Source organism: Diceros bicornis, chromosome 13 (assembly GCF_020826845.1).
Source record: "Diceros bicornis minor isolate mBicDic1 chromosome 13, mDicBic1.mat.cur, whole genome shotgun sequence".
Taxonomy (NCBI): domain Eukaryota; kingdom Metazoa; phylum Chordata; class Mammalia; order Perissodactyla; family Rhinocerotidae; genus Diceros; species Diceros bicornis.
The window spans coordinates 21244542-21260706 of NC_080752.1; the positions used below are offsets into that span (position 1 = coordinate 21244542).

At 43.5% G+C, this 16165-nt stretch overlaps 1 protein-coding gene across 5 annotated transcripts in view; it reads left to right on the forward strand.

Moving 5' to 3' along the window:
* FGGY (FGGY carbohydrate kinase domain containing) overlaps positions 1-16165 on the forward strand; it is a 400007-nt gene that overhangs the window by 301976 nt on the left and 81866 nt on the right. For 4 of the 5 annotated variants that reach the window (XM_058552541.1, XM_058552542.1, XM_058552543.1 and 1 more), the window contains 2 exons: positions 7046-7120; positions 12948-13068. In XM_058552541.1, the coding sequence (XP_058408524.1) occupies positions 7046-7120; positions 12948-13068 (196 nt within the window). Of the gene's footprint in view, positions 1-7045; positions 7121-9212; positions 10034-12947; positions 13069-16165 lie in introns of those variants that run through there. The other variant, XM_058552544.1, reaches the window with a different exon arrangement.

Below are 16165 nucleotides of genomic sequence, written 5' to 3' on the forward strand. Positions count from 1 at the left end.
AGCTGATAAAGCACTTCTGAGTGATGTATTATAAGCCTTGGAAATACGTGGCCTCTTGGACATGAGTTTGTTGATGTTTTTGTTGTGACTTAATGCTGTTTTATTTAGCCATTTTTTGCATATTGTTTTTGCCTATGAAAAATTGAATCCTATAACAAAGCTTAATATCTTCAGTATCATTTAACTGGTTTTCTGATGATATGTTTTCTTATTGAAGCAACTAAATCACTATCTGGTATTGTGATTTATAGTAGGTGCCGTAGTAGGGACCACGATGTGCCAGGCGCCGTGGATGATGCTTTACATGCATCATCACCAACTCTCATAATTAGCCTGCAAAACGGTATTATTGCCCCATTTAAAAGAATGGAGAAACTGAGGCTCAGAGTAATTACCCAAAGTAATTTACCCAGAGGAGAAAAGACCAGAAGTGGTATTAGAACCCAGTCAATTCAAACTGAGGTCACTGACATTCTTTGGGAGGAAAAAAAAAATTAATAAAAAACTAGATCTTTGTATTTTTTGCACTCCTTCTGCTCTGTTTTCAATGTGTCTCTGTAATATTTCTCCCTGATTTTAGTGACTTTTTAAAATTGTGTTACAGAATCAGACTTTTCTTTCTTAGTGCTTTTTATCTTCCCTGTGTATACCAAACGACATGTAATATTGGTGGGGGGAGTAGATTATGGACAGGAGCCCTCCCCAATAGTGTATAGTGATAACAGACTGAGGAGTGAGACAGGTGGAAATCTGCCAGGAAGACCCAAGAGATAAATAATGGCAAAGCACTAAGGCCAGAGAACCAAGGATGGGACCCAGGTTGGCCTGCAAACCCAAGACAGTGTTAGATGACAGCAAGTGAAGGCCAGGACAGTTGACCAGAACAGCTTTGGGATACTGGTGCATGAGCACATTAAAATGACTTAGGTCTAGAGCATTAGAAGTGGGTATGAAGTGCTTGGCACATCTGGGAAACAACAAATAGACTAGTGTTGTGTGGTGTAGAGTTTGCCAATAGAATAAGGTGAGCGAGAGTGTCAGTCCATCGTCTAGTTGTTGTGTGTGTATTACTTGTCTGTTGCTGCTGTAATAAATTACCACAAACTTAGAGCCTTAAGTTTATTATTCCACAGTCCTGCAGGTCAGAAGCCCAGGCTGGCTCAGCTGGCTTCTCTGCTTCTGTTTTCACAAGACTAGAACTAAGGGCTCTTATCTGGAGGCTCTGGGAATAATCTACTACCAAACTCCTTCAAGTTGTTGGCTAAACTCAGCTCCGTGCAGTTATAGGACTGAGGTCCCTGTTCCCTGGCTGACTGTCAGCCAGGGGTCTTCAGCTTCTAGATCCACCTGCATTCCTTGGCTCCTTGCCCCCTTCCTCCATCTTCAAAGCCAGCAATGGCAGATCAAGTCGTATTCATGCTTTGAATCTCTGTTATTACCACTTCTGCCTCGTATCTCTTGCCTTCCTCTTCTGCTGTATCTCTTTACTGACTCTTCTGACTTCCTCTTCTGCTTTAAAGAGCTCATATGATTACATTGGACTCGACTGGATAATCCAGGGTAATCTCCCTATTTAGAGGTCAACTGGCTAGTAAATAGTTCCATCTGCCAAGTCCCTCTACAGCAGTGCCTAGATTAGTGTTCAATTGAGTAATCAGGGGATGGGAATCTTTGGGGAACATCTTTAGAATTCTGCCTACTACAATTGTGTTAACACATTTATATGCATTTCCCAGATCTAGGTGAGTTTCAGGCAATGCCAAGTGTCAGCCTTGATCCCTGATGCTTAACTGAAACCTCTAACTATTGTTGGGGAGATTTGTCCCCCTTCCCCTCCAGGCCACTGATTATCTCAGACCTGCTCTCCAATCTCTGTCCTCTCTCCAGAGGTTTTCCATAAGTCTTGCTCTGACCTTCCTCATTTTCTTGCTCTCTGTCCCTCAGCTCTGCCTTCATTATTGGCAGAGCATTTTTTTGCTCCTTTGTGTTCTGAAAAGTTTTCAACCAATTCCCGTGAGCCTTGGATACCCCATCAAGCTCTGATGACCCTAGAAAATCTCAGGACCGGGAATCCTGTTTTCTTGTCTTTTGTAATCTTTAGAGACCCCTTGAGACTATTTCTAAGCCCTTTTTTTCTTACCAACATATGTAATCACTTCAATTTCTGTAACAACTAAGAAGGAAAAAACTCAGCTAACTAAATTAGTAATACATTTGTTCATAATCTCAACTATTTTAGGGCCTATGAACCTATAATTCACAATGCCCAGGTTTAGGACAATCGTTCACATTATCTATTGTGCATTAGGACCTTGCTGAAAATGCACATTGCTGGGCCTGCACCAAGGGTTTGGTACATCTGGAGTCAGATGCCAGGACATCTGCCTTCAACTAGGATCCCAGGAAAGAGTTGAGATGTGCCCAAGTTCACACAGCTACTAAGTGGCAGACGGATTTAAGCTGAAGTCCAGGGTGAAGAACTTCTGTCTTTCCTAGTCGCAGAGGGAATGGAAATGTGTAGGTTGATAAAGACTAAGGCTTCTCCAAGGCGTTCTTGCAAGTGAGTCCCCCGCTGTCCTATTCCTAAGCAGTCATCGGGGGCACACTGCTTCTCCACACTCTGAGATGCCCATGCCTTCAGCATTGTGATCCTGGTGCTGATGGTCAGCGTACCTTCTGCCCTGCCTTCCCCATACTGTACAGCCACTAGTCTTCAGTGCCCCCTGTTAATACCCTGGTGGTACCTGTAACATGTTGATGGAGATATTTTATTGCTGTATCTCAATTAATGAATGGGATTGAACCCTTCAAGCAATTCAAGAGAAAGAGAATGAACATTGATTAAGTGCCACCTGTGTACACATGGTTGGCACTTGAGGAGCTAGAGGAGTGTCCAGCTCCTATAGACTCAGTATAGCATGCAGACCAGTAAGACACTTTGCAAATGATATGTCATTTAATCTTCACACAAATCCTTTGAGGTATTATCATTACTGTTTTACAAATGAAAAAAATTGAGGCTCAGAGAGGTTATAAAACTCACACTGTCGTGCAGCCAGTTAGGGAGAACATCCGGCTTTAAACCAGGTGTCTTACTCCAAAGCTCACCATCTTGCCATTCACCTACACTTCTTTTCCAGGCTCAAAAACCCCAATATTTACATAACCATTTCATAACATTATCTAGGATGTTGAAAATTATTAGTTGCGGTTCTCATCTCTTTGACCACCATATGCAGCTTTCACACATCTCTAAATATTAATTCTAAGTGCTTTCTCTTACAGTTTTCCTCATTACACAATAATCAAAGTAAATAAAATGTGCTTACCATTGCAACTCTCCCATGGGGCTTCCCCAGACATTTCACTGTCTCACACAAACATTCAAAATAGGCACATGCATGTCTATGAACACATTCCTTCCACTTTTGCTTCCTTCCCACTTCCTCTTGTTAATGGGACCATTCAGCCTTCGACCAGAGGTATCGGCTCATCTGGCCTATCCCAGCTTTCTCACTGTTTACCAAGCTGCACCTCACCCAGGACATCCCAGGTATTCCCAGGACGCTGCTGCTACCTCCCTGCTAAGAGCTCCCTGAGGGCCCTCTGTAGCTTCCTGAATGGTCCACTTGCAGGCACTCCTTAGACCAGTCCATCTTAGACTGACTGCCATTTCACTTTTGCCAAGACAGGGCTGAGGTGCTTGGTATTTGAGGGAGAATAAAATGGACTGCATCGTCATCTTTCCTTCTAGTGTCTCTATCTACATATCAGGTGAAATATCAAGGAAGCAGGGACCCCATATCATAGTAACTTCGCACTTTAGAAAGAAATGTCTTTCACTGAGTCACGTTTCAACTCGGTGGTCCTGGCGTTAGTGGTGAGGGAATGTTGGAAATGGCTATGGGAGAGCTGTGTTTGCTATTCTCTTATGATACTGAGTACCTCCTGTAGAATGATCCATGTAATAAATCCCTTCTAGAATTTCTTCCCAGGAATAATTTTCTCTCTTGAAGAATAGGTATGTTTTATTTGTCAGAAAAAGAAAAGCTATGTCACCCATCATGTGTCCCATTTTGCCATTACTATTAGCAAGCTCAAGAGTTAAATTTCATGCTCATATACATTGATTATCTCATTCTCAGTTTCTGGAGAAAAGTAACTAAAGAAAACTTCTCTTTTCTCGCCTATGATTTCTGAGCTCTGGAGGCACCAGAAATCTAGAGAAGGGCCCATGATATCTTTTTGCTTGAACATCCATACTTTTTAGAAGTTCTCATGAACATTTGCTGGGATTAAGAAAGCTAAATCTGGTGATGTCGCACCCCTTCTCCTTTATGAATTCTTACTAATTGAGAAGGATATCAGAACCAGTTACATTGTCAATGTTATTATACATAGCACTGGGGTTCCTAATAATTAATAAGAGAATGCATCTTGTATACAAAGTCAAAATCCTCCCCCACCCCCAATCACAATTTATCCAAATCTGGTCTTCAGGATCCGCCTGTAGGGGGATGTGGGTCTGCCAAACAGATACATACCCAGCCACACAGAGGATCATAGCCTGATTCACATCTAATTGATGACCAGGGAGAGGAAGCTGGAGGTAGCCTACCTCCTGGACTGGCTCTGGAAGAGATCCCTAAGCTGTGGCCCAGTCAGCTTCCCCAAGAGATCAGCAGCAAAGATGCCGTTGAGGCCAGGCTGGTACAGAAGAGAGAGAGCCCATTCGTGACTAGTGACCTTTACCCAGGACCACTGCATAGCATGGTGCTGGTTACTCACACAAGATATTCAGCGGGGGCGGGGGGGCCATATGACAGGGCTGAAATCCTATCCACTCTGCTCGTTTTTATAATTCATTCTTTCAGATGGGATGCCTTTTGCATTTAGTCCGCCTGCAGGGGGCACCTTTTTCTAATCTACACAAAGGCACCATATGAGCTACAGGAACACACTCCTTTTACCCCAGTCTCACATAAGCCTCTCTTCTGATGAGGAAGGCTAAGTGTGGAGGCTGGGGGGAAGCGGGGATTGGGAGCATGAAGCAAGCAAGCAAAAGTGTTCTTCTCTGATGGGACATGGAGGAAATGTCTCTTCCCTCTGTAAATACATGAGGAGCCAAGGTGGTAAATATTGTCCGCCTATAATTGTATAATCTGACAAGAAGGGTAGGATGTTAGGAAGAGGGTAGTATACAAAGGAAAAAAGGAGCATTGAATTGTCACCGATTCATACAGTCAACAAGTATTAACTTAGTGCCTACCATGTGCCAGGCACAGTGCTAGGCATTGGAGATACTGTGGTGAATAACACAATTCTGTCAAGACATCTAGTTCTGGTTTCCATTCTCTGTGTTCCCTTAGGCAAATTATGAAATGAACTTCTATAATGTCAGCATTGTTCATGTTCTCTCCTAGTTCCAGCATTCTAACTGTATGTTTACATCTCCAGGGAACTTTCTGAGCGATGTTTCTTCATAGAGTTATTGGCTTAGGAAGATGCATCCCCAGAGTTCCTCTCCAAACCTCCATGTTCCTATGTGTTAAAATCAAAGCCATTATTCTCACCTACTTGCCCAGTTATTTGCCAAGAAAAACTATCAGCAGGTAGCTCTACTGAATTGAGGAATCTGCATCAACAGGCTTGGATGAGTAATCAGAATAGCTGGAGTGAGGAAGGGCACGTGCAGACACTGGAGAAGTAAGCAGGAGTGAGCCCAGGAAGAAGCATGTAAGACAGAAAAGGCACTTCTGCTTTGAAATGAGGGCAACGGGGGAGAATTTTTAACAGAGAGGAATGTGATCAAATTTGCATTGAGAATAATCACTAGCTCCGTTGTGGAGAGGAGCATCATTAGAAATAGGGAGATTTGCTCAGGGGCTATTTCTGCAATCAGGAAGGACATATGGTGGCCTGGATTAAGGAAGTGAGAGACAGTGAGGATGAAGACAAGGATATGGAATCAAAAAAGATTTGGGCGATCCAATGTCCAAGACTTGGAGACTGATTAAATATGGGAAGAGAGGGAAGAGTGCTCCCAGGTTTCTGGTTTGGGCAATGGAGTGGAGTCTGTGCCTTGCAGCAGGCCTGCACTGGCCCCTGAGTCCCAGCAGGGGTGGAATCTGGAGAGAGTAATAAATGGGGCTGGGAGATGACGGAAAGGGACCTGGGGAGTCCACCAGCTCCCCTATTTAATACAGGCTGCATGTCGCCACCTCGTTGAACTCAAGACCACATACACTCTAGGTCCTGAGAAAATGTATGTTGTATTAATTAATTTTGTAATGTGAAAATATAAAGTGAACTCTGGTATTGATGCCCACAAGCTTCAGATTAGGCTTGAAGAAGCCAGCAGTTCTTCAGCCTCTAGAAATGTCTCGAGAGAACACCTTAATGAATGGGAGATGTGAAAGAGAGACTGTGATTCAAGGCATCTCGAAGGCATCCAAATCTGGCATCTTGTTCAGGTCTGGAACCTCTCAGAGATTGACACACTCCATATACACTCTGATTGACTTGAATGGGATTCCCTTGCAAACCACAGATTCTAAATTAGCCCCCAGTAGGTAGAACATTTATAGGAGACGTATTCTACCCTGAATACCCCCTGGATGCTGTTACACTGAATTTTGACAGTAGCAGAACTGAGAATAGGATCATCTTTTACTAGAATGCCATTGCTGCATATTGATTTCTGTAAGCCAAAGATGTTTGTAATAAAAGAACATTTTTTTGAAAGAAGGAAGATAGTTAATTCCATGCTAAGAAATGTCAAACATAGTCTTTCTATGGTATTTGTTTTGTTTTGTTTTTGTTTAATCCAAGCAAGGCATTTCTTTTGCAGAAAAAGGGATAGTTTTTCCCAGGTCTGGAGATTAAACAATTTAGTAGTCATTTCACGTGCAGCTCACAAGAAGGGGATTTGCATATGAATTTGTTTCGGCCAGAAAACACATCTGAACGTGTTTCGTGGGAACTCTCGCTATCCCTGGCAGCTCCTTTTGGCCATCTCTTTCTTTTCTTTTCTTCATCCCTGCAGGTCACCGGACTGAAACTGTCTCAGGACCTCGATGATCTTGCCATTCTCTACCTGGCCACAGTTCAAGCCATTGCTGTAAGACACTTTAATACCATTTTTCAAGAGACTTAAGGGCATTCAATAAACTTTAGACCACACAGTCTCCAAGATACAGCATATGCTTTTGAGACAGAGATTCTTAATTAAAAGGGAGGTTGCCACAAAGAGATGCTAGTCTGTCCAGAAGGAAATCTTGATGAAGGTCTTCACCTTCTTTACAAATAACCTCACATAGCTGAAAGGACTTAAAATCTTTGGACATCATACTTGTTATTAATCTGATTTGTCTTCTAAGTTCAATTAAATAGAAACATGTAGATGCCATATATGCTTGCATTAAGAAAAGCTGGTGTTGGGGCTGGCCCAGTGGTGTAGTGGTTAAATTTGGCTGGCTCTACTTCAGTGGCCTAGTGTTCACAGATTTGGATCCCGAGGGTGGACCTACACCACTCGTCAAGCCATGCATGCTGTGGTGGCATCCCACGTACAAAATAGAGGAAGATTGGCAACAGATCTTAGCTCAGGGCCAGTATTCCTCACCGAAAAAAAAAAAAAAGCTGGTGTTAAGAATGTCCAGATTTATATAACACATGATATTGTTCACTTTGCAAAAGGATTCATTATAGGGTTCCTTTAAATAGTAAGCTTCCTTAGAACATGAAAGTGTTTGTTTTTAGATAATTAGCTGCTTAAATGAGAGGTTTGGATGGTTAGGGAGGGAGAAAGGGGAGAATTTAAATCTAAATTGTTAGGAACTCCTAAACTGAAGATCAATCAAAAATGAAAACAAAATCCTAGAAGCTCAAACATCATTGTCTAAGGAAGTTTATTCTCTTGAGGCGATCCGTGAGTGGCTAGGAGAGGGCTCTAAACCCTGAATCGGGCACGAAAGACTATGTGTGCACACGTGCTAGGAATGCAGTGTGGTGGAGTGGCCATGGCTTTCAGGACCTCGGAGCTGGTAGGAACCCCAAAATAACAGTTAATTCAGTGAGGCTTAGCCACTCTGGAAAGAGAAAGGGGACCAACTGAAAGGAAAAATCAGTTCACTGAATTCTGATTCAAAATTTATTTTTCAGAAACATACCTGTTTGTTTATTAATGCTATATGGATATATTTATATGCTATTCAATTATTCTATTTCTCCACTCACTGCCTTCAAAACCTCATTGCTTGAAATAACAGAACTGCATGTGTTTTTTCCCCATATATTCACATCACCAACAAAAGTGCTTTTTTTATATTCAGATTTGTCCAGGGTCCATGTCCATGTGATAAGAGAGCAGAGCTTTCCAGCTACTGAAGGAACATACAGTCTTTAATGCAGCTGCATGGGAGTATTGAATTGGCCAACTTGACTAAACAGTCCTTTTAGTTTATAATAAAGACCAGTTTTAACTGTATCTTCCTCAGGCAATTGTCATATAGATTGAATAGCTTGGCCAGTTCAGTGAAATCAGTCAGCCTGCTATATTCCTGGGAACTGGGTCAAAAACAGACAATTGGGGGCTGGCCCTGTGGCGTAGCGGTTAAGTGCGCGCTCTCCGGTGCTGGCGGCCCAGGTTCGGATCTCGGGCGCGCACCGATGCACCACTTGTCAGGCCATGCTGTGGCGGCGTCCCATATGAAGTGGAGGAAGATGGGCACAGATGTCAGCCCAGCAAAAAGAGGAGGATTGGCATGGATGTTAGCTCAGGGCTGATCTTCCTCGCGCACACACACAAAAAAAAACAGACAATTGTGACATGTATCAAAATGGAGGAAGTGATTAGTAAGATGAAAATGGAAAACAAAAATGTACATCATTAGTAAAGGCAATTATTTAGTGATCCTGTTTTACAGTAATGATGATGATAAGTAATATAGTTTTGGGGTATTATGTGCCAAGAGCTGTGCTAAATATTTTATACACATTATCTGACTTTACCTTATGAGGTAGGTATTGTAATCCCCATTCCACAGATTAGAAACCTGAGCCTCAGTGAGGTTAGTTAACTTGCTGAGTTTCATACAGCTAGTAAGTAGCAGAGCTGGGATTTGAACCTACGACTTTCTAAACTAAAACTAGATATATGATGTATTGGGGAACTTTTATTTTTTGATTTATTAATGTCATTGTATTAAAAGTCTTATAGTGGAATGAATCGCTTGCACTGAAATGAATTCTCCTGGAAAATCAGAGCTGTATGATGCCCATCCTTCTGAGTCCACGCTAAGAAGTGGACGTGAAGAACAAGGCCACACAGGATGAGCCGAGGGGTACCATTACCTGATGACACTGACTGTTCCCTCTCATTGACACCCACTCTCTGTGCAGGCACCAAAAAGTGTGCCTTCCCCACCTGTGGCTTAGCACAGTAACCCTGTGAGTCGCTGAGATGGCCCTCATTTTACCGACGGGGAAAACAACTAGTGCCTAATGGAGTCGGAATTTGAACCTCTATCCATCTCACTCCCAGGCTTCTGCTCTTTCCACCTCACCAGGCTGCATTTTCCTTTGACCTATTTGTAAAAGCTACATGGATGAAATAAGCTTCCAGGCATTCCCAAGAACAGCTTTGACTTGACACATCTTAGGAAACATTGTTAAATTGGCCGGGATCGTCTCACAGAGGTCCCCTTCCTGGTAAGAACATTGTAGCAGAAGTCCAAGAATGTATAAATGAGGTTCAACTTAATGCAGGCCCGGAGTAGGGTGCAGCTTTTTCCCAAATACCACACACTTGGCAAATCAATCTTGCATGTGATGTGCGTACATATATTAAAAGCTATCATATTTATTCTGTCCATTGTCTTAATGACCTTTGTAATACCATGAAGGGAAGGCAATTTAAGACAGATTTTTCAGTAAGGCTTTGTTGTGGAGTCAATTGAATTGTGAGCAGTTCAGTCTGTTTTGCAAAAGAATTGGGTATGCTGATCTTTTAGGCAAAAATGTGCATTTTAATGAAGGATTCTAATAACAGATATTTTCCCATGATGTTCAACTTGAAAAAAAAACTTTGTTTCCTTGGCTCTGAATATGGCCCTAGCACCTATTTGTTGTTGAGAAGTTACACAAATGCCTCTCTAGAGTAACGTCTGTGGTTGGTATTTTGTAGGCATAGAATGACATTAAAGAGATACTGTAATAAAGTTAACTTGGGACTGTGCGAAACTCGCCATGAAGTAAAATTCTCGATCACGCGTAATTGAAAGACCTGTCAGACGCCCAGTTTATCCATAGCCTGTTCATGTCTAGTTTTCTTTTCAGAATAGACCCTTAAAAAGTACCATTTGCATTTGAAGTCTCTTGATTTGCATTGGGTTCTGTACATTCCCAGTGGAAGAGCCTAATTTTAATTTAAATTTCTCTGTGAAAACATTTTTTCCAAAAAGGTAAGCACAAAATCATTTTAGCACAAAGTCCTTCGGCAGGGCGTTTAAGGAGGGTGGAGCATTTCAGAGTGGAGTCTGGGGCCCCAAATGGCTGCCCTGTAACTAACTGCCCCCCAAGTGGGAAATTCCAGCCCACAATGCCACTTGGGGGAGCAACAGGCTGTCACGGCCCCTCCTGAGGGAGTGCCTCTTGTTTGGATCCTTTCTTTCCTTTTCCCAGGGAATGGGCTTTGCATTACCCTCCACTCAGCCCGGCTAATCACGTGAGCCCCGGCTCCCTGGTTTTAGAAATATCAGAAATACCAATTTTGCATGGCATTTCCATGCATATTGGAAGGCAGCTACCCTCCCCCCATACACGCTGCATTGCCTTGGGCAAATTATGTAACTCCTAAATGGGGATAACAATATGCAGTTTTTGAATTTGTCATAAGATTAGAGATGACATTAAAGCGCATAGCAAAGTGCCTAGCATATAGCTAATAACCAGAAAAGCTCTCATGTCTAAACACTTTCCATGTGCTCAACACTCTTCTACAAGTTTACATACACTGTCTACAGCAGCAGCCTTGAAAGATAGATATTACTGAATTTTATCAATTTCATCAAGTCTAAGAATGCATTTTAAATTTCTTTTTCATATTAACATTTCTGACAATCCATAGAATTTTCAAGTGAATGAATATGGTATTAGTATTCCCATTTAAAAAATGAGAATTGAGTCTTAGAAAGGTTAGGTATAGGTTTGATTCAAGAAAAAGGTGAAATGCCTTAATGCCATTCTAGGTTTTGTGAATTCAAAAGCCATACTCTCAGCTACTGCAGATTCATGCCCCTGGAGTAAACTAGGGTTGCCTGGAGTCCATGGAGACCAAATGATCCCTGGTGGATGTAAAGGCATCTGTAAACCTCCTGAAATTACTTACAATACTATTTTGGATGTGACTTTTTTCTGGGGAGGTCAATATGTTTTATCTTAGTCTCAAGAGGGTTCATGACCCCTAAAAAGCTTAAGAAAGAACATCTGGGGGAAATCAGCCATAATCAATAAGCAGGATCTAGCCTTATATGCTACAACATGTTTTAATTTTTTTTAACTTACTACATCTGTGGATTATCTTTGGCGGCCCAAGTTTCACCTAATCCATATTCTTACCAGATTCACTAATAGCTTCAACAAACCCTGAAGACCTCTGGGCTGGAAATTCTGTGCTTTTGCTCTGAACTGCCCTGTCCTTCATCATTTATTCCACAGCAGTCAGGATTTCATGCCCCATGGTCTCCAAATGACCCTTTAGCCACCGTCTCTCCCAGGGGCACCCCTAGGCCCCGGGGGAGGGAGACAGCTCTTCAGACAGCATTGTCAAAGGAGGCTTCACTTGCCCTACACCCCACCCCCTGGGGCTCAGGGGAATATCCTGACCACTTCCCAAACCCTTTTCCTTTACTTTGGTTAAGCCTCTGATAGCATGCCCTCAAGCTAAACCACCTTCTTTTCCTTCTCTGTGCACTTGGGTACCAACTTCCCAGCAATAGTGTCACACTTACACTCAATCTGTGATATTGGCTCAGGTCTGTGCTCCAGCCCAAACCCCGCCTTCTTCTTGGTGGCTGCACCATCTGTGTCCTCTCAGATCCTTGACCTCCTTATCTCCCTTGACCTCCTTCTACTTCAGCAACTCACTCCCGTGTCACATCTAGGACTTTGTCATCCCCCAAAATTGCTCACTCTCTAAACATTTCAAGGTCTCTCTCTCCTCCAAAAACCCTCTTCCTCAGAACTCTCTGGAGCCACTTTCTCAAACATCACCATGTGGCTGCCTCCTAATGTCATGTCACAGTGCATCTTTTTGTTATAAATCCTTATCCCAAATAAATTATGACTTGTGAACTTTTAGTTTTTGAACTTCCAAAGAAATTATTATTTTTAGCTGTTCAAATATCCTAGCCAAAACTAAATAATTCTAAACTGAGATTCACCTTGGTGACCCTACGGCAGTGTCCTCTTCTCAAGCATCAGCCATTTTTACTGAGTTGAGTTCCTATTTAGGGAAGGAAGACTGACTCAGGAACCACTGACTATTATTTTCAGAGCAGTGCTGCTGATCATTCCATTCCCAGCACCTAATAGAGGCCCTGGGCCATAAGAGACACTCATCAAATATGTGTCTGAATAAACTGTGTTAGTATTAACTGTGTCAACATTGTCAGTTGTTTTTGTCAATGTTGTGTAACTACTGACAGAAGCAAATGGTGTAGTAATTAAGAGGATTTGGAGTCAGGCAGGCCCAGGTTGGAATTCCCACTCTGCAACTTAATTAACTGTGTGATCAGAGGCAACATAATCTGTCTGAGTCCAGCCTTCTGAGATAGTGTATGTAAAGCTCTTAGTTTAGTTTCTGGCACTGGGTAAACACTGGTAAATGTTCCGTATCATTTCCCTTTGCTCCCATACTGATGCTTTCTTCTCTTTTTCCCTTTAAGTTTGGAACCCGCCTCATTATAGAGGCCATGGAGGCAGCAGGGCACTCTGTCAGCACTCTTTTCCTATGTGGAGGCTTGAGCAAGAATCCCCTTTTTGTCCAGATGCATGCAGACATTACTGGTAAGTCTGAGGAGGAGAGAAGGTCATCATAGGCTCGGCAGCAAATGGGCATGGCCAGGGGCTGGACAGGGTTGAGAATAGGAGGCTACAGGTGGTGTGCCAGATTATTTTAAATATTTATGTTAAAATGTCCTTTTTCTTAGGATAACTATGACTTGGTAGTTATGATGGGGAAAGTGATATCTATGCAAATCCAACTATTGAATGATGGTGAGAAATGAGACCAGAGAGATTAGCAAGGGCTAGGTCTTGATTCAAGCATTTACTCAACAGTTTTGAGAAAATATAACCCACACAAGATATAGAGATGAGTAAAACCTGATTCCTGCCCCCAAGGAGCTCAGGGTCTGTTGAGGAAGGCAAACAGCAAGCAGACATATTAAATATAGTGTGGCAAGAGCTCCGAGTGAGAAAAGCACAGGGTATTACGGAAACACAGTAGGCACCTCGCCCTGGTTTGGACCTGCGATGGTACAGGGCAAGTGGTCTGGAGGAAGGGATAGGAAGCAGTCTTGAAGAAAGATTGCAGAGCCCAGCTGCTGTGGGAACTGTGGGTCTGGCTGGAGATGGAAATTTGAGTCCTAAGACCCCAAGATCCTGTGATTCCTTCTCAGCTCATCAGAATAGGGATCATGACACAGATGGAAAGAATCCAGAGTAATGGGCTGATCCCTCTGTGATATGAGCAGACAAAAGCAGAGCAGGATCTGAGGTGCACACCCCTTGGCCCCAAGGAAGGCACCCCATTGGCGGGAGGCTTGCTGGTGTCCCAGAGGCTGGCCTGGACTTCCGTCCCTCTGGACCTGGCGCCCTCATGCCTCTTGTTCCCTTCTCCTCCAGGGTCTTCTGAAGACCGATGTCCCCTCCCAGGACCCATCCCAAGATGGCCAGGCAGCAGGGCAGGGCAAGGGGAGGGAAGTAGGGGCAGATTGGATACTGCTCACACAGCCTCTCCTCCAGCCTGGTATGAGCCCGCCCTACACTGACCTGCATTCATCATGATCTCTTGCCTCTGACAGCTGGGTGGGTCAAGGTTTCTGCCCCTGACTCTGCCTTATCATGTCTCCCTTCCCCTCCAGGTGACGCAGATCCTGTAGATGAGGGCCCTACCAGATGTGATGGGCATAGGTGACCCTGCCATTGTGAGATCAAACTAAATAGGTTACTTACCCCTATCTTAGAGATAGGTAGACTGATAAACAAGCCAGAGGACAGTATAAAGGAGCACACAGTCTAAGGGTAAATATATCAGGATGTTAGGTACAGAAAATACTACCAGTAACCAAGCTCCCACTGTGTGTCAGTGTGAATCACTCTATATACATTTAATCCTCACACCACACCAAAAGGTAGAAATCGATGCCCTCGTCTTGCAGAAAATGACACTGAGGATAAAGGAGGTGGATTAAATTGACTGTCCGAAGTCAAGCATCCAGCAAGGAGCAGGACCAGGATGCTAACCCCGGTGTCCAGACCCAATGTCCTCTCCACTCTGCTGTGGACCCAGGTTTCTCGACTTTTCTGCCCAGTTTGTAACCATGTGATGATGACACCTCCTTTCCTGAAGTGTCCAAAACCTATGGAACTGTGCCATTCTGAGGCAGAAAGACAGAAGACATAAAAAGGAGCCCAGATTACCTTGTAATTTTCCCGGGGAGAAATACCATAACTACATTTTATCTAAAGTCAGCTAGCTGGTTCACATAAGAATCAGCCTTAAAATTTGATCTGAGTGACTTTCCAATTTCTAGCCTTCTAATAGCCACAGAGACTTCCTACCTGGGTGCCGGAGGGGAGATAAAATCAGCCTTGGCTAACACATCACCCGAGGTGATGGAAAACAGGGCTGGAGAGCAGGGCGGCCGAGTGACCCCGGGCCCTGACTCAGCACTGCCGCTCTGGCCTTTGTGAAAGTGGGTCTTCTTCCAGGCCTGGCATCCCTGAGCTGACTCAGAAGCCCGGGTGCAGTGGCTTCACAGAAAGTTCTGCTTTGGAAACTGTTCTCCTTCAAGCTGTTGAATGAAAAGGCTGTTAATCGTTATTTGGATTCCGGTGGAAACTGGACCCTTTGTCTCTGACTGTGGACCAGTTACAGTTCCGAACAAAGGGCCTTTTCTTTGGCCTGGAATTCCTCGGCCTTGGGAAGCCTGTGCCTGAGAAGTGATGGCAAAGTGCGTCTGCCTTTAGATGCTTTGGGTTCTGCTAAACTCGTTAATGCCTCAGATAAAATAGCTCACATTCCAGGCAGAGATGCCTGCTTCCTCTCCTTCAGCTGCGCTCAGAGAAAAGAACACATTTGCTTTTGTTTCTGTCAAAGGCACGTACACAAGCAGTGGGTATAGAGGGGGAAGTCTTTGGTGCCTTTTAACATTGTAATCGCTCTAGTTTTCCTGCAAAGAAAGACTTAGAGAGGCCCATGGACCTGGTACATGATTTTCAGGAATACATGTGAAAAACACAACGGAGTTTGAACGATTCTTTGGACTAATAGAAAGAGCGGGGGACCAGCTCTGTGACTCTCGGCAAGTTGCTTTACCTCTCTGAACCTCATTTCCCTCTTCTGAAAGATAGACATACTGTTATTTCCCTCACGTAGATTGTACTGAGAAATAAATGCTCACGAGTTTGTAAGCCTAGCTTAAAGCAGGTGTTTAATACATATTAGTTCACTTCTTCCTCAAGGCAGCCCCATGCCTGAGAGAGGGAGGTACATTTGAGGAAAAAACAGGTTAATATTTGTAAGCAAATCTTTGCCATTTGGGGAACAGCCTGCTCTGTGCAAGCAGGGAGAGTAGGGCTTTGCCAACTGGGGAAACGTCCCCTCCATGAGCAGGACCCTCCCTGTCCCGCGGGCATTTGGTCTACTGTGGTTTCAAGAAGTACTTGGTGTGCACTAAGTAATTGTAGGTTCTCCCACTGACTTGGGACTAAATGTTCCTCCCTCAATTTTGTTTTTTAGTACTGGCAGTTTCAGTAGGGGTTTCCCTTTTTCTGTCTTATTCATTATGTTAATCATTTGTTCCTTCATTTATTCACTCAAAAGCCTTCTCTGAGCACCCCAGTGCACCAAGCTCTGAGCTTGGCCTGGGGATGCAAA